Raw genomic sequence first — 23,344 nt, 5'->3', positions numbered from 1 at the left:
TGGGACTCAGGATATAGCACTGCACAGTAGCAAAGTAAGGGAAACAGAACCAGCAGGTGCAGCCTGGTAAAGAAGGCAGGTGCCATTAACCCTACAGGGAAAAGTTCTCTTTAAACTACACACATGCCCAACTACAGTCTTCTTTTAGAAACTGCATATGATGAAGATCAGATCATGTAGGATCTGGCAATAATCTTTTACACAGCTGTATATCATCATCTCATCTGTGTTGGAATAAAAAACTTCAAAACTTACAGATTAGCACTTCCTGCCTGTTGATCAAAAGGGATACAGGAGTAGTAAGTGCAGAGAACAGAAGTTGCTGGTGATGGCAAGGGCTAACAATGGGAAGGAGGCTTAACAGAAACTGTCCAGTTTTTCAACTCCTTGGTCAAATATGGCATTTAAATTTATAGTCTGTCTGACCCTGGAATGCCAGCACTGGAACCTATCAGTTTTAAAAGTCACAATTTAATTAGATCCTAGCCAATTTAGGAAACATTGGTAAAGTCCAAATGAGGTAATAGGACACAGTACAATACTGGGTTTCAAAATGGGACTTGATGACTTCCTGGAAGCGAAGGGGATTACAGGGTATAGATAGAAGGTTACTCTACAGGACATAAGCGAAAAGCGTATGACAGTTTTAGGGTATGAGCACTATCAGGTCCTGGACCTGAGGGGCCGACGCGTGAGCGGACTGCCGGGCACAATGGACCTCCGGTCTGACCCGACAGGGGCAATTCTTATGTTCTTATTTTGAATGAAAAAATACTGGTGAACTGGTGGAGCTATGATACTCAAAATTTCTCTCTACTGTAGATCTCTGTTGGCCATTGAGTACTAACCACAGTAGAATCATTTTATAAAATTCGTATATCATTAAAAAAAAAAAAATACTTGCTTATATAGGAAGTACAAATTGTAAATATGAAAAAACATGAAACTAATGCTACAAGATAAAAAGAACCCCCCCCCCTCATTTACATTAAACCAAAATATGGGACACAGACAGAGCTAGAAGAATACAAAGGGAAAAACTTAAGGAAACTGAAAATCAGCAAGGCAAACCCACTAGACAAAACCCAACTACTAAATAAATTAGTCAAGAACATTAGACAGCGGAGTACTAGCATGCCTATATTTTTATTATATATTTAATTTTATATCTGTCTTACATGAAAATCTGAGGCAGGGACATCAGCCAGTGCAGGCATATGACAGACTGAAGGCTATTTGGTGAACAAGTTAGCGTTTAAAGTGCTTGAAGTGTTTAATCCCTTATTTTAAAATTTAAAAAAACTGAAAAATTCCAAAACCGAAATATGCATGGTCCCAAGGATTTCAGATAAAAGATCTTGTACCTTTATAACCTGATGTGTTTTATGAGCCACAGGATCTCGATATTTCTTGATTTAGCAAAATGTACTGTACATGGAGATGAAAATGACTTCTTACAATATGGCTTCTTCTTCCTCATATCTCTCTATAAATATTAATTATATATTCTATGTCCTACACATACCATAGGAAAAGCAGAAAGAACGGAGACTCTAAAAATAAGCAGAAAGCAAAGAGGAAACAAAAACAAAAAGTGAACATAAGAACATAAGAATTGCCGCTGCTGGGTCAGACGAGTGGTCCATCATGCCCAGCAGTCCGCTCCAGCGGCGGCCCCTAGGTCAAAGACCAGTGCCCTAACTGAGACCAGCCCTACCTGCCTACTTTCCGGTTCAGCAGGAACTTGTCTAACTTTGTCTTGAATCCCTGGCGGGTGTTTTCCCCTATAACAGCCTCTGGAAGAGCATTCCAGTTTTCTACCACTCTCTGGGTGAAGAAGAATTTCCTTGCATTTGTACGGAATCTATCCTCTTTTAACTTTAGAGAGTGCCCTCTCGTTCTCTCTACCTTGGAGAGGGTGAACAACCTGTCTTTATCTACTAAGTCTATTCCCTAATATTTCTGCAAACATTGCATATATCATATGCACAAGAGAGCATATGTTACTATGCCAGCCTGGATTCCAGGGTATTTCTGCTAATGTACTGTGATAGTTTCAGGACTTTTTGAAAATTCGCACTTATCAAGTTTAATGGAGTCTATTCAAATACATGGAGTAACTGATGTGGTGTCCTATAGGGCTTTCCTCTCTCTCTGGTACTTTTTAATATCTTGCATCTTAGGCTAGAGATTGTCATCACTTAATTAAAAAATGTATAGTTATGCAGATGATATTATCATTGTAATCCCCATTTTATCTAGTCTTTCAGCATCTCTTAACAAAATTCAAGATATTTGTCACACTGTGAACAACTGGATGAGAGAATTCAAACTAAAACTCAACACAGACAAAACTAAGTTCTCTTTTGCATCCCCTTTTAACCACATTGAAAAGTTAACATTAAATAGGTATCTTACCCCATTAATTCTGAAATTAGAATCCTAGGTGTTCACCTGGATAGGAATCTCTCTATGAAAGCCTTTATTAACGTGTTGGCTAAAAAATGTTTTTTCATTTTATGGAACCTGCGTACAATTAAATCTTACTTTCGCCCTATCTCATTTAGGTTGTTGGTACAATCGTTAGTGCTTAGCACTCTGGATCATTGTAATTCTGTACATCTTGCAGGTCACCGCAAAAATTTACACAGATTATGTATAATCCAGAATACGGCAATGCGTTTGATTTTTAATTTAAAGAAATCGGATCACGTTACACCACACTATAGAGAGTTCCATTGGCTTCCAGTCAAGGCCAGAGTATTGTTTAAGTTCGGGATTATTTGTTATAAGGTTCTGCAAGGCCAGGCACCCAGTTACTTGATGGATCAATTTACACTATTTACTCCAGATCGTCCATTATGAGCTACATCATTATTTGTGTTTCCTTCCATACATGGCTGTATATATAAGAGGATTCTACAATGACTATCTGCTTATCAAGCTGCCAGATGGGATGCTGAGCTTCATAAATTGTTTTCACTTTCTTCATCATATATGCATTTCAGAAAACTGCTGAAATCAACACTATTTGTTAGATTTTTAGGAAATTAATTGTTGAGGGGGGGGGTTCCCCTATGGACATATTTTATATCAATGATGTTGTAAAGTCTCTTTATTTTGTACACCGCATAAAACTGTGAGGTCATGCAGTCTAGAAATGAAATGTATGTTATGTTATGAGGCCAGTTAAGACCCCGTTGGGCAGATGTCACTAAGAAACCTACTGTGGTAGCAATATTTAGGAAACCCCCCTACTCACCTCAGAGATTTTGGATTCTAAGGAAACTCGTCTTTTCTCAGGACAGCTGCCATTCTCATGCTCTTCCATACTACAGTTTCCTGCAGACATATCCTCTTCTAGCTCAGAACATAAAAAGAGAATCGTCACACATAGCACCTTCACACACTGACAAACTCCATCCAACCAAAACATTGCCAATTTGTCCATACCAATACAATGTGGAACTGTTGTTTCTGGGTGAACCAGGAACCGTTTATTAAAAATAGATTTTAAATGGTGAGATCATGGGGCTCCTGCTTAGTGCTATCTGTTCCTACAGCTGGGTCTGTGGTGATTCCAAAATGTATATTGGAGAGGTCCCCTAAATTCTGTTCTATAGGATTAGGCCTTTAGATCTGTTTTTTTTCTCTTTCTTTCTGTAGGGGAAGTGATGAGGAGGGGTGGACCTATGAGAGTATTATATACTTTATATTTAGTCTATAAACCATGGCTTTTGGGGATAGATTATAATGCAGCCATATTTTATTCATGTTCTGTACTGCATATTGTTTGCTACAGCTGTTTTGCTTTATTTGTTATAACTCTGCTATGGACTGTGAACTACTTGTTCTGTGGTGGGGGAAGGGCGGAAGGGTGGTCTCAGGTATAAATTGGATGACAAGAGCTGTACTCTGTTAATGTTTCTTTTTCTATGCTATTTGTTTTATTGTCATCAATAAAAATTGTTAAAAAGTAAAATGGTGAGATCAATCTCACTGATTCATCTGGGCTATTTTCCCTTTAAAAATCTCCAGAGCGAATATGCACATAGTGATACAGTCTATAGGTCAGATCCAAAATAAGCAATATGGTAGAGTCCAAAAGACAAACCTGTCGGTGGGACCCAACATGGTTCATGTTTCAGCAAACTTATGCCTTCCTCAGGGGTCCTGAACAACCATGTCCAGATTGTATACAATGTATATTGATTTGCAAAAACATGCAAGATGAAGCTTGTGGAGAAATGGCATTCTCATACGGGGAATAATTGCATGAAAATGCAATTATTCCACAAGTTTCACCTTGCATGTTTTTGCAAAATAATAAATATACATTGTCTACAATCTGGATATGGCTGTTCAAGAGTCCTGAAGAGGCATAGGTTTGGTGAAATAGATCATATTGGGTCACACCATCAGGTTCGCCTTTTAGATTGTACCATAGTGCCTATTGTGCATATCCGCTCAGGAGATTTCTAAAGGGGTAATAGCCCAAATGAATCCATGAGATTGAGTTTACCATTTTAATCTATTTTTAATAAACTGTTCTTAGTTCACTCAGAAACAGTTCCAAGTTGTCTGTTTTTGATCCTTTTACATTTGTATGGAACATTTGAGATCTCTCTTCTTGTTTGCATATACCAACACAACACACATCCTTATCCTGCAACCAACAGGCTATATGTGTGTAGCCAATAGTCCTCTTCACATACTGACAACGATGGCCCTAAATTTTTATAAGGACAGCAGCATATTTTTAGCTTGACTGTCACCACTGAATTCTCTCCAGTCAACCAAATGTAGCTAAGGCAAAGGAACTCACAGCATCATCACTACTCCTGAAAGGAGTCAGGAAGAATGTAGTCAGACTCCTCTACTCACCTTCAGCAGGGCAGATCATGGTGGGCATCTGCTCTGGGCTCTCCACTCCTTTTTCTAAGCTGTAGAGGGAATATATTCTTTGGTAATTTCCAAATACAACTGTTAAGCAATAGAAAATGCATAAGTCTAATAGATGTTGGCATTGTCATCTCGAAGTAGGGACTTTAGATCATCTTTTATTCTTTTGTCCTTTCATTTTGCCTTTTTGGAAATCAATATGGGGCCAAATAAATTGTTTGTTAGACGATCTGGTGGCTCTATCATATGATACTATATTATTTGGCATGTCAATGAGGGCGAAGAGTCAAATTTCTTCAAAAAAATAATAAGCTTATACTTATTATGACAGGAGTCGTCATACAACAGATAATATTTAATTGGAAGAACTGGAGTAGATTAAACTACAGTTTCTGGTGGAATTTATTTATTTTTTTAAATTTCTTTATTCAGTTTTGCATATTACAACAAGTGTATCAGAAAAATTCATATAATCTTATAAATACACACTTGATTTTCTTCATAAACCCTTTAAGTACAATACAGTGGTGCCTCACACAACGAACTTAATTGGTTCCAGGAGCAAGTTTGTTATGCGAAACGTTCGTTATGTGAAACGCGTTTTCCCATAAGAATACATGTAAAAAAAAATAATTCGTTCTGCAGCATAAAATATGCTAAGATGACATAAAAAAAGATAAATTTTTGGTTATTATTTTTATTTAGATACATCTAAAAACATAATTGTTTTTTAAAACAACACACATTTTTTAAATTTAAAGACAGACTAAGTAGAGTCTAATTTTACAGTGAGAGAGGGCAGAGTCTCAGCGGCAAAAACTGGGACTTAACTGTTCATTTTTTTTTTTTTTCTACCGTGTTTCCCCGATGATAAGGCAGGGCCATCAAATAAGACAGCCCCCCCTTTTTAGAAAAAAATGTAAAATAAGGCACCCCCCCGCAAATAAGCCACCCACCGATACCTGCGCTTACCCGAATCGGGTGGTACGGTGGGTGACTCCGTGTGGTCCCTGGCACCCCCGACACGATCGGGGCAAGAGGGAGCTCAAGCCCTCTTGCCCCCCCGACTCCCCGACACGATCGGGGCAAGAGGGAGCCCAAGCCCTCTTGCCCCCCGACTCCCCGACACGATCGGGGCAAGAGGGAGCCCAAGCCCTCTTGCCCCCCGACTCCCCGACACGATCGGGGCAAGAGGGAGCCCAAGCCCTCTTGCCCCCCCCCCCGGCTCCCCGACACGATCGGGGCAAGAGGGAGCCCAAGCCCTCTTGCCCCCCCCGACACGATCGGGGCAAGAGGGAGCCCAAGCACTCTTGCCCCCCCGACTCCCCGACACGATCGGGGCAAGAGGGAGCTCAAGCCCTCTTGCCCCCCCGACTCCCCGACACGATCGGGGCAAGAGGGAGCCCAAGCCCTCTTGCCCCCCCGACTCCCCGACACGATCGGGGCAAGAGGGAGCCCAAGCCCTCTTGCCCCGCCGATTCCCCAACTCCCCGACAATATCGGGCCAGGAGGGAGCCCAAGTCCTCCTGGCCACGGCGACCCCCTAACCCCACCCTGCACTACATTACGGGCAGGAGGGATCCCAGGCCCTCCTGCCCTCGACGCAAACCCCCCCTCCCCCCAACGACCGCCCCCCCCCAAGAACCTCCGACCGCCCCCCCAGCCGACCCGCGACCCCCCTGGCCGACCCCCACGACACCCCCAACCCCCTTCCCCGTACCTTTCTGTAGTTGGCCGGACAGACGGGAGCCAAACCCGCCTGTCCGGCAGGCAGCCAACGACGGAATGAGGCCGGATTGGCCCATCCGTCCCAAAGCTCCGCCTACTGGTGGGGCCTAAGGCGCCTGGGCCAATCAGAATAGGCCCGGGAGCCTTAGGTCCCTCCAGGGGGCGGGGCCTGAGGCACATGGGCCCAACCCGACCATGTGCCTCAGGCCCTGCCCCCAGGAGGGACCTAAGGCTCCCGGGCCTATTCTGATTGGCCCAGGCGCCTTAGGCCCCACCAGTAGGCGGAGCTTTGGGACGGATGGGCCAATCCGGCCTCATTCCGTCGTTGGCTGCCTGCCGGACAGGCGGGTTTGGCTCCCGTCTGTCCGGCCAACTACAGAAAGGTACGGGGAAGGGGGTTGGGGGTGTCGTGGGGGTCGGCCAGGGGGGTCGCGGGTCGGCTGGGGGGGCGGTCGGAGGTTCTTGGGGGGGGGGGGCGGTCGTTGGGGGGAGGGGGGGTTTGCGCCGAGGGCAGGAGGGCCTGGGATCCCTCCTGCCCGTAATGTAGTGCAGGGTGGGGTTAGGGGGTCGCCGTGGCCAGGAGGACTTGGGCTCCCTCCTGGCCCGATATTGTCGGGGAGTTGGGGAATCGGCGGGGCAAGAGGGCTTGGGCTCCCTCTTGCCCCGATCGTGTCGGGGAGTCGGGGGGGCAAGAGGGCTTGGGCTCCCTCTTGCCCCGATCGTGTCGGGGAGTCGGGGGGGCAAGAGGGCTTGAGCTCCCTCTTGCCCCGATCGTGTCGGGGAGTCGGGGGGGCAAGAGTGCTTGGGCTCCCTCTTGCCCCGATCGTGTCGGGGAGTCGGGGGGGCAAGAGGGCTTGGGCTCCCTCTTGCCCCGATCGTGTCGGGGAGTCGGGGGGGGGGGGCAAGAGGGAGCCAGGCGGAGAGAGGGCAGTTAAGCGCAGTGCCTGCGCGGAAGGATGCAGCTCGGGCGACTTCGTTGTGTGAAACGAAGTTCGTTGTACGAATCAAGACATAAAGTTCGTTGTGCGCAGCGTTCGCTGTGCGAGGCGTCCGTTATGCGAGGCACCACTGTATATCATACTTATATTCATATTTTATAATGATTTAAATATTATGTAATACATTTACTAAATATGACAAATGTAAATAAAATAGAAAAGCCCCCAATCCCTCCCTCCCTATTTCAGAAAATCTAACCTAATACATCAAAATGTATTAATTAATTCATACATATTATGAGATAAATAAAATAATACTCACCCCCATTCCCACTTAACAAATATCTTATTATGGGAAAATGTTATTAATCCTTACAAAAATCTGCTAATGGTCTCCAAATCTTCCGAAATTTACCAATGTAACCTTTCTGTGTTGCTATTATGCGCTCCATTTTATATATATGGCATACCGAATTCCACCAAAAGTTATAACTTAATCTGTCATAATTTTTCCAATTGTATGTTATTTGTTGAATTGCTACTCCAGTCAATATGAATAAAAGTTTGTTATTATGTGACAAAATTTGACTCTTTGCTCTCATTGTTGTACCAAATAAAATAGTATCATAAGTCAAGGCTACTGGATTGTCCATCATCCTATTTATTTGAGGCCAAATTGATTTCCAAAATAATAATATAAATGGACAATAGAATAAAAGATGATCTAATGTCCCAGCCTCAAGATGACAGTGCCAACATCTATTAGACTTGGAGCTATCTAATTTTTGTAAACGAACAGGGATCCAAAAAGCTCTATGCAAAAGAAAAAAACATGTTTGTCTCATAGATGCTGAAACTGTACATCTTATCCTCCAAAACCAAAGTCGTGGCCATTGAGATGCATTAATTTGATGCTTAATCTCAATGCTCCAAATGTCTCTAAGACCATGTTTTGGCTTTTTATTTACAAATCCAGATATTAATTTGTACCACATTGCAGCCTGGTGACCAGTAGAAACCACCTGAAAGCACAAGAATTCTAGGCTATGATAATTATTAAGATTTTTCCATTCAGGGAACCCCACCTGAATGGCCTGCTTCAATTGCAACCACCTAAAATATTGTGATTTATTTAGACCAAATTTATGTTGCAATTGTGAAAACTCAAGCAGTTTACCATTAATTATTACATCCTCTAAAGAACATTAGCCATACAGAAAGGAAATTTTAGTAAATTTCAGGATATTTGGGGGCCATTAACAGATTATTATAATGAATAGATAACATTTTTCCCTTAATAATACAAATGTAAATGAGGGGGGAGGGAGGAGGGATTTCTAATTTTTTATTAAATGTTCAGATTAGTAGGAAAGAATATATTATATGAAATGGTAGGGTGGGTGGGAGGGATTAAATATTAATATCTATGCTGATAATGATAGTTAATCAAGTGATGTTTACAAGTTCAAATGTTATTTCCTGATGTACTTGCTGTAAGTTGTTAAAGTGAATAAAGAATTAAAAAATAAAAAAACCTTCTAGTCAGCACAGTAAGTATTAAGATTTTTTTTTAATATATTGGAGTCAGATAGTGAACTTTTGCCAAGTCACTAATCTTAAACCTTTTTGTCAACTTGCTTTCCCCCTCCTCATGGAAGGAGATGCAACACCTAGTCCCCAACCTGGCACTTTTTTTTAAATTATCACTGTGACTTGCTTCTGGGAAATTTAAAATAGTTGTGGGGTTTTTTTTTTTAATTTTATTTTTTTTTTTTGGGGGGGGGTACTGTAATCTTTCTGCAGAAATAAGAAATTAGTTCCAAAAGAAAAGTTCATATCCCAGGTAAACAGGGAACAGACATTTAGATCACAAAGGAACTTTATCCACCAACTATATGGCTTTTTCAGCGTGAATGTTGAATCGCTACTACTGTCAAAATGTACGAGAAGGAACACCAAGGATCCCTCAGAAAGGTAGCTTTGCCTAAGCACTGGTGGTGTCGGGTGAATACCTTCCTGCTGTGATTTACCAAGGTTTGAGTAAACTACTGAGCATCTATATTAATCATCAAAATGCGAGTTTAAAAAAGTGTTTTGCGTTGAAAGTGGTGTACTTGTAACAGGTCTTCTCTGTAGATAGGAAATTGCAGCCACTCACAGTGGTGACATCAACCAGTAGCAGCAGCTCGGTGAGAGAGACCTCCAGGTGGGGATTGATCAGAAGGGATACCATAGGACTCCACCTCCAAGAAGTACTGTGGATCCTCTTCTAACTCACATGAACAGTCCAGATCAGGCTCCTCAGAGTACTCTGGATGGACTGAGTGAGTCTGTGCCTGCCCCAGCTCAGTGAGACCATGTCCACACACTGGAGGGTGACTCCAGAGAAGCTTCCTTACTTGATGTTGAGAACGGTACTGTTTGGGTTGATGATGATGTCCGAAAAGGCATGAACATCAAAGGCCACTCCATAGAATCTGGGCCTCAGGAAGGATTTGGTTGAGCTGCAGCTGGCGCAAAGCCCTTGATGCCTGAATGGAGTGCAACTGGAGCATCTGCAGCAGCTCCTCCCTATGACCTGGTACTGTTTTGAGGGTAGGTATCAACAAAGGCTAGGGAGCAAGTTCAGATACAGCGTCGAACTGGAAGCAGGAGCCTGACTGCTCAGAGAATGGCGCACTGGTATCTCCACTAAAGAGAGTGAGCAGTCCTCAGGATGCTGATGATTCAAAAGAACTGATGCTTCTTAGGTTTCCCTCAGTGCCAAATAGGATTATGTTGAATTGGGTGTTTGGTCTGATGCTGACTAGTCTCTGGGGGACCCACTATCAGCGCCCGATGTCGAGGTAAGTAGAGACCTCTTCAATGCCAGTACACTCATAGTGGTAGATGTATTATGGGCAGCCATGGTGGTCAATGCTTCCAGTGCCAATTTAGATGGATCAGCCTTTTAAGGAGCCAAAAACAGATTTTTCCTGCTCGACTTGATGCACTGTATCAACTGCATTTTAAAATAGAATACGAATCAGCCTGGTGGTTAGGCCCTAGGCACCTGGGCCTCACCAATCAGGAGCTGCATGTCAAAGCAGCTGCTGATTGGTGAGGCCCAACTTTAGTACAGGAAGAGGCAGTCGGAGCATACAGCGAATGATTTCTTTCACTCGCTGGCGCTCCGGCTACCCTTTCCTGCCTCCCCTGCTTAAAAACTGTATTCGAGGTTTTTCGACATTCGCAGGGGTTCCTGGAATGGAACCCCCCATGAATATCAGGGGAGTACTTTACCTGTCATGAGTGTTCAGAAGTAATCTAAGGAAAAACGTTTTTACAGAAAGGATGTTAGATGCATGGAATAGGATAGTAGATCCATGGAAAGTCTCCCAGTAGAGGTGGTTGAGACAGACTAGGGGCTAGATTCACTAAATAAACCGATCGTGTGGAAGAATAGAAATGTAGCTTGCATTTCTTGAGTTCTCATTTAAATCAATCAAGGAAAAGCTGCCCTTCAATCACATCACATCTCCATTCTTAGTCCTGGAGGAACACAGGTATCATCTCCATTGTGGCTACAAAAGCACAACAAAAGGATGTACCGTCACCAGCATTGGAATTTAATTTAAATGTAAAAAGTATATTCTGTTTATTCCCCAAAACGGGTTTAAAAAGAAGATTAGAAAACCAATAAAAATTAAATTAAAAACACACAATACAAAAAGACATATCCCACCCTGCATCTTCATAAAATTTAATTCTAGTCAATCTTTAAATAAAAATAAACCTCCCCCCCCCACAAAAAATCCAATCATGATCAACTTAAAAGTCAACCAGTATTTTCACCCCACATACTCAATTACCTCTTTGGTTGTTTCAATGCAGGCTCAGAACCATCATCTGCAGAGCTTTCTCCTCTAGCTTCTCCTCCTGTGGAGAAAGCCTACTATGGTTAAGTAATTTTTTCACTTTCTGCATGTTGCACTGCTTTCAGCTGTGTATAGCTGACTTATAGTATAGTTAAATCTCTTTATTTTTATGAAATTTCTGTATTTTTTATGCAATTATTGTATTTCTACACTTTTTATGAAATTGCACCATTCACCGATTGTCCAGTCTTCTTTTTATGTAAACCGCCTAGAACTACTGGTGTTGGCGGTATAAAAGAATAAAGTTGTTATTATTATTAATTTCATGCTCTGGGATTTCAGCAAACATCCCACTGAAATGAGGGTCTCAGTACCTCAGCAGGGCAGGGCTGCTACTAAATTCCTGTTCTACACCCATAAAAGACATTCAAAACTTTAAGCTCTCCTCTGGTTCCTATAATAAATCATTCATTAATAGCCATAAGAGGCCTGGTGTTTCTTTCAAGGAGGACATTGCATAGGTTACCACACATTGGGAATTATTTCCTATTTTATGCACCCACATTATCACCATTCAAATTAAAAGTAGAAGAATAAAATAAAAATATGTATAGAAATCGCATTTCTAAATTAAACAGTAGCTGCAATACCCTATGTAGCCTTGGTTCCAGTTCCCTCAGCATTTCCAACTTAGAAAACTAGGAAAGCGTAATGCTTTCCCAATGAATTAGCTCCAAGTTTGGTTGAGCTAAGTGCAGTTGTTTTAAAGCTATAAAGGAGAGACAGGCAAAAACACAACAAAATGTGGATCTTTGGTTTGTGTGCTTCTGTGGTGCGATACTGGATTCACAGCTGACATTTTGTCCATATGTGTGTCAGATAATTTAAAACAAAACAAAACCCCAACTTACTTTAAACAGAGAATGTTGATTAAACTTTGCTTATATCTTTCTGGGTATGATTTCAAACACATGTTGCAATCCCTAGTGTTATTGGGGATTATTGTAACATTGCCTTTTTGAGAATGCCTGCTTCTTGTTTGCCTGCTTTGCAAGTTGTGCAAAATTCTGTGATTTTGGATTGGTTATCTAAGGTTGACTGTGTGTCTTCCTATTTGATCTCTTTCTATTGGTTACCAACAGAATATTGAGTGATATTTAAATTATTGTTAATTTACTTGAGCTTACAGCAGCAGGAACCTGAATATTGGCAGACTTGACTGAAAGCCTACGTTCCTTTACAGACACTGCATTCTGCTGCCACAGATGGGCTTGTTGTGTTTGACATTGCTACCTGAATGTCTTGCAGCCATCTAAAATTAAACATGGCCAAGACTGAACCCCTCGTCTCATCTTTCCTCCTAAACCCTTATAGGCTCAGCAGTTCGTAGTCTCAAACAGCTGGTAGAAGTGCATAAATCCAAGTGTCTGGAATGGTCTGGAGGTATGCAAAGGAAGTATAACCATTCTCCACATTTTTATAATTCTCGGAGAGAACGTGAACTCGCAGGCTTTGAGCATGCGCACATGCTCAAGGCCAGCACAGAAGAGTGTAGGGATGGAGATCTGATAAGTTCTGATCCAGGGCATCAGAACACAGGCAGGGTTAACACGCAGGCGGTTCTGAACGCAGGCCGGATCGGCACACCGACCTAGGCCCTGTGTGCGGATCGAGGCCTGTGTGTGGATCCAGGCCTGGGTTTGGTTCTGAGGCCCTGTTTCTCATTTCCTCTCCCTCTCCCTCCTGCCACGTATACATTCTAAGCAAGGACAAGGGTTGCACCTTGAGCAGAAGGCTGAGGCATTCCCCCCTCCCTGACTCTTGCCACTTATTAACCTGACATACATTTACCCTTTTTCTCTTATCTTGTTTAAGCATCCCTTATATGGGCAACAATCAGACTTTGCCTGAGCAAGGCTAATCAAGAGAGCTTAAGAAGCATGCATTATAACCTTTGGACTGTCATATGCCATAGTAAGATTTGACATCAAATATCAATCAGTCAATGTATCTTCTATATCCAAAGATTTTCTCTCTCTATTGTTTCTCTCTATTTTTTTTTATTTTTTGGGCATCAGACATGCCAGTTGTTCGCCTCAATTTTTGGCGATACAACAATCTTAGTGGCTATGGCTGTGGCTTCTTCATTCGCGCACTTGCTGAAAACTTTTATTTTTTTTTTTTCCATTATATTTTTATTTTCAAATTTCATAAAAAGTGTACAGAATAATAAAATACATTTGATATATGCATGGTATCACTTTTATATCTATCACAATATATGTCTGAATTTGATTTTCCCCTTCACCCTCCCCCCACCCCTTCACCACTTTAATATAATATTTTCAAATTTTATAAAAGTATATAACATATTAGAATACCATTGATAATTGTTCAATAACATATTTATATCTAATACAATATATTCTGGATAAATTTTATTCATTTTCCCTCCCCCCACCCTTCTATTATCCCTTAATCATTTGTTACATTTTGTATCATATATTATAATATATTATATATAAATTGTTTTCCTTACCCTCCCTATATGTGTGTCATAAGAAAATCTCTAAAAGAAGAAAGGAAGAAAAAGTATTCTATTATTTAATCATTACAGTATTTTGTCAATGGCCCCCATATTTTTATAAATTTATTATATGTCCCCTTTTGTATTGATATTGTTCTTTCCATTTTAAAAACATGGCATATTGTATTCCACCAAAATGTGTAGTTTAGGTTGTTGTAATTTTTCCAATTGTTAGTTATATGTTGAATGGCAACCCCTGTCATAATTAATAAAAGTTTATTATTTTCTGGTGAAATTTGACTTTTTTTTCTCATCATTGTTCCAAATAAAATTGTATCATATGATATTGCAATATGATTTTCCATTAATTTATTAATTTGTGGCCAAATTGAATTCCAAAATATTTTAATATAAGGACAGTAATATAATAAATGATCTAATGTCCCTGGTTCTAGATTACAGTGCCAGCATCTATTAGACTTAGAACTGTCTAGTTTTTGTAAACGAGTAGGGGTCCAAAAAGCTCTATGTAATAAAAAGAACCATGTTTGTCTCATAGATGCTGACACTGTACATCCCATTCTCCAAGACCAAATCAGTGGCCATTGAGATGCATTAATTTGATGTCCAATCTCAATGCTCCAAATGTCTCTTAGACCATTTTTTGGTTTTTTATTCAAATATCCAGATATTAATTTATACCACAATGCGGCTTGATGTCCCAGGAAGTCTGCTTTAAAGCATAAGAACTTTAAACTATATTGATTGTTTAATGATTTCCATTCAGGGAACCCAACCTGAATGGCCTGCTTCAATTGCAACCATTTAAAACTTTGTGTTTTATTAAGACCAAATCTATGTTGCAATTGTGAAAAATCCAGCAGTTTACCTTCTGAAATGATATCATCTAGAGATCTAATTCCTGCAATAATCCAGTTCTTCCAAAGGATTTGGGCTCCGCCTACTTTGATCTTGGAGTTTATCCATATGGATTGATTAGTTGATTTATATATTGGGATGGGTGTTAATTTATCAATAAATCTCAATGTTTTCCAAGTATCCATTATTATTTTATTTTCTCTGTATCTTTTAGGTATATTAATACTTGGTAAATGAACTAAATTTAGGGGAAACATAAGGCGCCATTCCAAATATAACCAATCTGGTGCATTATCTATAAGTTCTGGGAGGATCCAATACATACCCTGACGTAGAATATAGGCTTGATGGTACCTATAGAAATTTGGAAAATTTACCCCTCCCTCCTTAATTGATTTTTGTAAGGTTACTAAAGCTATTCTAGGTGTTTTACCAAGCCAAAGAAATTTTGTTAAAATTCTATTAAGCTTCTTATAAAAGGACCCCTGAAAATAAATAGGTATCATACTCATTTGGTAGCAAACCACAGGCAACATCATCATTTTAATAGTTTGAACTCTTCCCCACCAAGAAATATGTAATGGGTTCCATTGCTCACATAACTCTGTAACTCTTTTCAATACAAATTTTTCATTTTCTTTTACTGTATCTTCAATTGTTTTTTTAACTTGAATGCCTAGATATTTAAATCCTTCTTCTTTCCATATAAATGGAAAAGTATCAAATAATCCTTTTACACAGTAAACATTCAAGGGTATAATTTCAGATTTATTCCAATTAATTTTATAACCTGAAAATTTTCCAAACTTATCAATTAATTCCAATAAAGAAGATAAGGTAGACTCTGGATTTCTCAAATAAAGTAAAATATCATCAGCATAAGCCGAAATTTTATATTCCATATCTGAATATGGAATTCCTTGTATCTCCCTCGTTTGCTGTATTGCTAACAATAAGGGTTCTAATACAACATCAAATAACAAAGGAGATAAAGGACAACCTTGTCTAACTCCCCTCTGCAATTGAAAACCATCAGATATCTTATTATTAATATTTAATCTTGCAATCGGGAAGCTATACAGTGTTTTTACCATTTGTATAAATCCAGAACCTATACCAAACCATTCTAAAGCCTGATACATAAAATTCCATTCTACCCTATCAAATGCTTTCTCGGCATCTAATGAAACTGTAAATGTCGGTTCATCCATTTTTTTTGATAAGTTTAGCATGTGAAATAATAGTCTAGAGTTATTGGAGGAATGTCTTTTAGCAACGAAACCCGTTTGATGCATATCTATAATATGTGGGAGAGCTTTGGCTAATCTTAAAGCCAAAATTTTCGCCAAAAGTTTATTATCAACGTTTATCAAAGATATAGGCCTGTAGTTTGAAACCAAAGTAGGATCTTTATTTGGCTTAGGTAAAACAATTATTATTGATTCAGCCATAGTACCTTTTATATTACCTTTTATAAGTTGTGTCTGATATAATTTTAATAAATGTGGGGAGAGGATATTTTGAAATGTTTTATAAAATTCTACTGTGTAACCATCACCACCTGGAGCGGATCCAACTCTAAGAGATCTCAATGCTGTTTCTAATTCTTTTAATGATATAGGTTCTTCTAAACTTCGTTTTATATGATCAGGAATCTTAGGTCCATTTATTAAATCTAAAAATTTTTTTCCATCTTTTTGTTTCTCCAAATAAGGTTCGGAAGAATATAGATCCTTATAAAAATTTAAAAATTGTTTTAATATTATATTTGTTTGATTTGTTATTATACCATTATCATCTTTTATTCCATTAATATTAGTTCTTCTTTTTTTTGCCTTAAGATAATTTGCTAATAATTTTCCCGCCTTATTAGAACTTCCATAATACACCGTTTGCTTGGAAAACAAATCTTTTCTTATCATTTTTGAAGTTAATTCATTATATTTACCTTTTACTTTCAAAAGAGCTTGCAAAACTTCATATTCCCATTTACTTATCAATTTATCTTCTAATATTTTTATTTCTTTTTCTAATTCTATATATTGTTTTTTAATTTGTTTCCTAATAAAAGCTGAATATGATATGATATTACCCCTCATAGTTGCTTTAAATGCATCCCATACATTCTCTATAGATGTATCTTCCACTAAATTTATTTGAAAAAATTCATTAATTTGTGTTTTAAAATTTTCTAAAAATTTGTCATCCACAAGCAATGTATTATCAAATCTCCAAAGAGGTCTATTATTTTCTAATTGATCTAATTGTAATTCTATCCATATTCCCGCATGATCCGAAATGATAATAGGATCAATGGAGGCTTTAATCACTTGTTGCACTTTATTTGTTGAAACAAAAATATAATCTATTCTTGAAAATGATTTATGAACCTGTGAACAAAATGAATAATCCTGATCATTAAAATGAAGAATACGCCATATATCTTTCAAATCACATGATTGAACTAAGTTGTCTAGACCTAAAGATTTAATATTTTTACCTGGTTTTTTATCCAATAATGGATCCATTACAGCATTAAAATCTCCAGCCACCACTAAATTAGAGGCAGCCAGTGGTAATAACATATTTTGTAGCTTTTTGAAAAATTCTGATTGATTCGAATTAGGGGCATATATATTAAATAACGTCAGGGTATCATTTCCCATACCTATATCGATATGTATCCATCTTCCATGTGGATCTGAATTTTTTACCTTTATATTGGCCATACATTTTTTATTTATAAGGATTGCAACCCCTGCTTTTTTACCCACTGCTGGAGCAAAAAAACATTCTTTTATCCATCCACCTGATAATTTCTGTGATTCCTTCATATTAAGATGGGTCTCTTGCAGACAGTAAATATCTGCATTTTGTTTTTTTAAAAATGTTAATATTTTTTTCCTTTTAATTACGTGATTCAGGCCATTGACGTTGATTGAATATATTTTAAAAGACATTATATATTTTTATATTTTTCATTATCTTATTCTTCCTCTCCTCTTTCATATTTAATAACCAAAAAATTTTCTTCATGACACACATATTTAACCCTAATGTATCTCCCTTAATTATTCTAATAAATTTTCTTCTTATCCCTCCCTTTCCCACCCAATACATTGGCTGCTTAAGGATACACATTGGAACTATAATCCTAACATTCTCCCCATTCCAGGCAATCAATATTTAATTATTTAAACAAATTTCCCTTCTATCTATCTATATTGATCTTTTATATTTATTTAATCATTTTCCATAACATTTTATTAATGTATCATTTTCCATTTAACAATATGTTAATTTGTATTTCCTTAGTATTATGATTTCAACATATAATTATTTTAAACTTATATGCAGTGTATTATTTAATAATTTTCATATATTCTGTTCTTTCTTTCATATAATTATTATTGTCTTTTCTTTGTATTGTTTTCCTCCATTTCTTCAAATGTTTCGATATGTTATATTTCTTAATTTTTCATAGAGTCTTCAAAACCTTCTTAATATATTATGTTAATATATCATAGGTTCAGGTTTAGAAAGAAACTCTTTTAGTTTTTCGGGATCCTCAAAATATAACGATTTGTCTCCAGATGACACTCTCATTTTCGCTGGATAGTATAGACCATATTTAAATCCTTTTTCTTTGAGTAGAGGTCTCATATCTAGTAGTCTTTTCCTTTTAGTTGCTGTGTTTTTGGCGAAATCTGGTAAAAACCATAATCTTGATCCTTTATAATTTAAGTTTTTATCTTTTTTTGCAGCATTTAGTATCTCTAGCGCTTGTTGGTATCTCAACATTTTGAAGATGATTGGTCTTGGTCTGTTTTTATTTTCTAAATTTTTTATTGGGATTCTATGCGCCCTTTCAATTTCAATTGTTTGTTTCAAGTCTAATTGTAGAATTTTTGGAATTAAATTTTCAAGGAAAAGGATAGTATTTTTTCCCTCTAAATTTTCTTGTATTCCGAAGAGTTTGATGTTCTTTCTTCTTCCTCTATTCTCGTAATCCTCCAGTTGATCTTTTAATTTATTTAATTCCAGGTTGTCGTTTTTACATCTTTTTGATTCACATTCTATAGTTTCCATTTTTGATTCTAGTTCAGTTGTTCTTTTGTTGTTAACTTCCATTTGTCTATGTATATTTAAAATTTCTTCTTTCATTTCAGACATATTAGTAATAGTTTCTTTCAGCATTTGTTTGATTTGTTTTAATTCTTCCATGACTTCAGCTTTGCTTAATGTGTCTGATTCTTCGATAGGAAGTGGTATCTTGCTTGGTGTTATTTGTTCTTGTTTCTGTCTTTTTGCAGATGTACCAGCCTCATTTTTGTTTTGTCTGGTACTTGCCATGTTATTGTTCTCTTTTTCTTTTTCTTGGTTATTATTATTTCTTGTATTTAAATCTTTTAGATTTGGTATTCTTAGGTTTTTAATCTCTTTTCTTCCAAGATTTTGTTATATATTTGAATTAGAAATTTTTCTTTTTATGCTCTTTTCTTTTTCCTTTATCTATGTTAGTTTGAAAATTCTTTTCTCACTTTTTCAATGATATAGGGGAACTCTTTTTTTCCCTCCTCTTACAAGCCCAATCGCAGCTCTGATTAAGGAGAGTAACACTTTTTTAGAGTTATTTTTCCTATTTTGACCAACTTTAAGCAATTTTCTTCTGTTTTTTCTCAGTGTCTCTCAAATTCCTCAATGTCTTGCTGTTTCAGTTTTTTTTTAAAAGTTCCGTTGAACCTTTTCTCTGTCTCCTCTCTCACAAGCCCAATCGCAGCTTTGCCAGAGGAAAGTGATATTCAGTATTTATTTATTTATTATTAGTAAGCTGACATTTATTTGTCTTCAGTGCTTCAGCACCCGATTTCTGAGAGAAAATGCAAGTCCTTCTCTCTCTTTTTTTAATCCCCTTTTTTTTTTTTTCAAAGAATAATCTTTTTTTTTTTTTTTTGTTCAATATAGCTGGTCAGAACTCAAATTCCTTTTTCACAATTTTTCCAATCAATCTGATCTTTCACTTGTACTTCGCGGTTTCAACGCTGCATTCAAGTTCAATGAAACCGTCAAAATCACAAATGGTTCTCTTCCTTCCCTTTTCTTGTCTGCACTTATCTCACTTCAACTGCCGCAATTCAGGTTATCTTTTTTTTTTTGTCTATTTTTAATCGGATCACAATCTGATTATCTGGTCTTTCACATTCATCAGCATCAGTACTGCTCCAAAGTCTCCCGAATCAGTTGAAATACAGACAGTTCTCAGCTTTCCTGACTTTTCACAGCTTCCTCTTTTTTTTCTGTTTCAATATATATTTGTTCAGAATAAAAACTTTTCTCCTCTTTTTTTTCTATTTCGCCAAACTGTTCAATCCCATCTACCATGCTGTTTCAGCATTCAAACTTCAATAAACCGCCAGCACAAACGGTTCTATGCCTTCCCGACTCTCATCAGCACAAATCGCGCTTCAAATATATCAATTCAGCTTTTTTTTTTTTTCTTTAGTTATATTTTATCAGAACATATCCATTCTTTACATTTTCTCAATCAAACTTATATCTCATAGTCTCTTGAAATCGCCGACACTGACAGCTCTTTGCTTACCAACTTCCTTCAGCTTTTTTTTTTTTTAATTTCAGTTCACGTTCGTCTCTCAGTCTCAGCACTGCTTTCAAGCCACTCTAAAACCTCCGAAAACACAGACTGCTTTCCCGATTCTCTTCAGCTTCTTGTTATATCTGGTCAGAATATAAACATATACCTCAGCGCTGTATTCAATTCTTTGTAACCGTCAGCTCAAACGGCACTCCGCTTTTCCGTCTCCTGTCTGCACATACCCTTCTTCAAATACCGCAATTTAGGATTTTGTTTTGTATCTTTTATTCAGCTTTCCGTTTATATATTTTTTATACAATTATTTGAAGGAAAAATAATTTTTTTCTTTATTTCATTGCCTGGATGGTGAGGAGCTTCAGGATCACACCTCCATCCGTGCTCGCGCTAAGCCACGCCCCCCTTGCTGAAAACTTTTAACTTTTTTATGTTTTTTATATAAAGTGCTTTATGCTTTCACAAATAATTATAAAGAAATAACTATAATAGATAACTATTTATTTCTTTATAATTATTTGTGAAAGCATAAAGCACTTTATATAAAAAACATAAAAACGTTAAAAGTTTTCAGCAAGTGGGCGAATGAAGAAGCCACAGCCATAGCCACTAAGATTGTTGTATCACCAAAAATTGAGGCGAACAACTGGCATGTCTGATGCCCAAAAAATAAAAAAAAAGAGAGAGAAACAATAGAGAGAGAAAATCTTTGGATATAGAAGATACATTGACTGATTGATATTTGGTATACTACACTGGCCAATGTAGAAGTTATAGACTGGCATATTTACTTATATAGTAAGATTTGAGACATATCAGAAAGGTTCACATTGGGAATCACTTTATTATAACTGTTATTATGTATTCATATGTCACGTGAGATAGTAGCTTTGAGATACACATGATATAGATAAACAATGATTTAATCCTCACTGTAAATGCATTATGAAATTATAACCTTGTAGAGCATTAACTAAGTAATTAATGGAGATATGATTCTCAATAAAAAGAGGGAGACACCATTCATTTGGAGCGTCTCCTCTCGACTCTAAGCCTGAGTGTTTGTGTTTCCTTTGTGGCATTCCTACAGAAGAGGAGGCCGACATGCCGGTGCTACATTAAAGTAAGAAGAGGGCTCTGGGGAACTTCAGGTTGCGGCAGGGGGTGCTCGCAAATCAGGCATGCTCGGTTTCCGAGGCGCCGATTTTGCAAATGTTTTGCTTGTCTTGCAAAACACTCGCAAACCGGTGCACTTGTAAACCGAGGTACCACTGTACCTTTCATCATAGAAAAGGGGGGGGGGTAGGAATATCTTTCCTATCATTTTGGCTATTTTTTTAAATATTAAAGTGACAAGAACTGCATCTAGTATTCAAAGTGTGTTCACATACAGGACACTGATATTTTTCAAATTTTTTTCTATTCCTTTCTGAATAATTTCTAACTGCCATCACACACATTAGAATGACCCAATAGGCCACACTGTCCTACCATACTTGAGGGACTAAAAAAAAAAAAAGCCAGCAAGACCAGCATTCCTGAATAGAGATCTCTCCATATTGCACATAAGTGACAGTTCAAATATGAAAAGTGAAATGAGCCTCAAATATGCTGACTGCCTAACACTACATTGACAGCAATACTGTAGAGGTCACATTCCCTTCCCTTAGCTATAAGCAGGCAATCATCAATACCTTCCCCTAGTACAGACTTACTCAATAAACCTCTTTACCTTTTGCTGAACTTGCATTGTCTTTGCTCTCTGGCAGAGCTTGAGAATCCTCTCCTTCATGTTCTTCCTCCTCTTGCTCTTCAATCCCCTTTGCCTGAGACAAGGATTCTTGACCCAGCTTTCTTTTCCGATCAGAAGTCCTTTGATAGTCCTGCAGTGAACATAAGTATCAAGCTGGATCAGACCAGAAATATCTAGCACATCCCAAAAAGTAAATCCATTCCTTGTTCACTCCTAGGGATAAATGGTGCTTTCTCCATATCTACCTAAAATAACAACATCGCCAAAGATGGTATATCAGTGTATAAAAATGCAAAACATTGTATTTTTGCACTGTATGAATACTCTGTGCTTTTATAGTGTAAGATGCATTCAGAATGAGAAAAAAAATATTTCTATAGCAGTAACAAAAACACTAAAGAGATCTCCTAGTCACCCTAAGGTACCAACAGGTATGGTAAAACAAGTATATTTTTATTATTTATTTTTAAAATTTATATACCGTTTAAACCTAAACAGTTTATATATATATATATCTAATATAATAAAACAGTAAGCCGCGCATGCGCACATCCTATGCGTGCATCCGTTTTCCGTGAGCTGTAGCGACCCATAGGAAGTGCGCATGCGCGGCTTACGGTCTGGCCTCACGCGAGGCAAGACAAGTGCACATGCGTGCCCTTCCCTGCTCTCCACCTGCGGAGCGGTGGCTGCCGGCCGCTAGCACCCTCTGCCCTCTCCGTCGCCTTCCGGCTCCAGCGGCGTAGACAGCACTATAAACACGCTGCTTCGCGCCCTTCTCTGCCGATTTCCTCTGCCGCGTCTCTGATGACATCATCGGAGACAGACGCGGCAAAGAAATCGCCAGTAGAAGGCAGCGAAGCAGCATGTTTAAAGTGCTGCCTACGCCGCTGGAGCCCCAAGGTTTGTCGGCAGTGGGAGGGTTAGGAGCAGGCCGGATCGACAACGGCAGTAAAAGAAGGGAGAGGGGCCGAAAGGAGCAGGGAAGAGAAGGTAAGAGAAGGGAAAGGGGGAGTGGGGGAAAATGCTGCTACTGCTTCTACACAGGAAAGGGGGGGGGGGTAGGAGGGAAATGCTTTGCTCTGGGGGGGGGGAGACAGAAGAGGGCCATGGAGAGACATTTGGGGGGGAGGTGGGTGCTGGGGGCAGACA

General features: G+C 38.5%; 1 protein-coding gene across 4 annotated transcripts in view; it reads right to left on the bottom strand.

Moving 5' to 3' along the window:
* CIZ1 (CDKN1A interacting zinc finger protein 1) overlaps positions 1-23,344 on the bottom strand; it is a 65,886-nt gene that overhangs the window by 25,230 nt on the left and 17,312 nt on the right. For all 4 annotated transcript variants that reach the window (XR_004540861.1, XM_033960849.1, XM_033960848.1 and 1 more), the window contains exons 5-8: positions 22,172-22,322; positions 11,420-11,486; positions 4,885-4,943; positions 3,263-3,360 (exon numbers count right to left, since the gene is read on the bottom strand). Coding sequence is in view for 3 of the 4 variants with exons in the window: in XM_033960849.1 (XP_033816740.1) it covers positions 3,263-3,360; positions 4,885-4,943; positions 11,420-11,486; positions 22,172-22,322 (375 nt within the window). In the remaining variant the exon portion in view is untranslated. The remainder of the gene's footprint in view (positions 1-3,262; positions 3,361-4,884; positions 4,944-11,419; positions 11,487-22,171; positions 22,323-23,344) is intronic.

This window comes from Geotrypetes seraphini, chromosome 10 (assembly GCF_902459505.1).
Source record: "Geotrypetes seraphini chromosome 10, aGeoSer1.1, whole genome shotgun sequence".
Taxonomy (NCBI): Eukaryota; Metazoa; Chordata; class Amphibia; order Gymnophiona; family Dermophiidae; genus Geotrypetes; species Geotrypetes seraphini.
The sequence above is the reverse complement of the archived record's forward strand: the minus strand, read 5'-3'. Positions and strand labels throughout refer to the sequence as shown.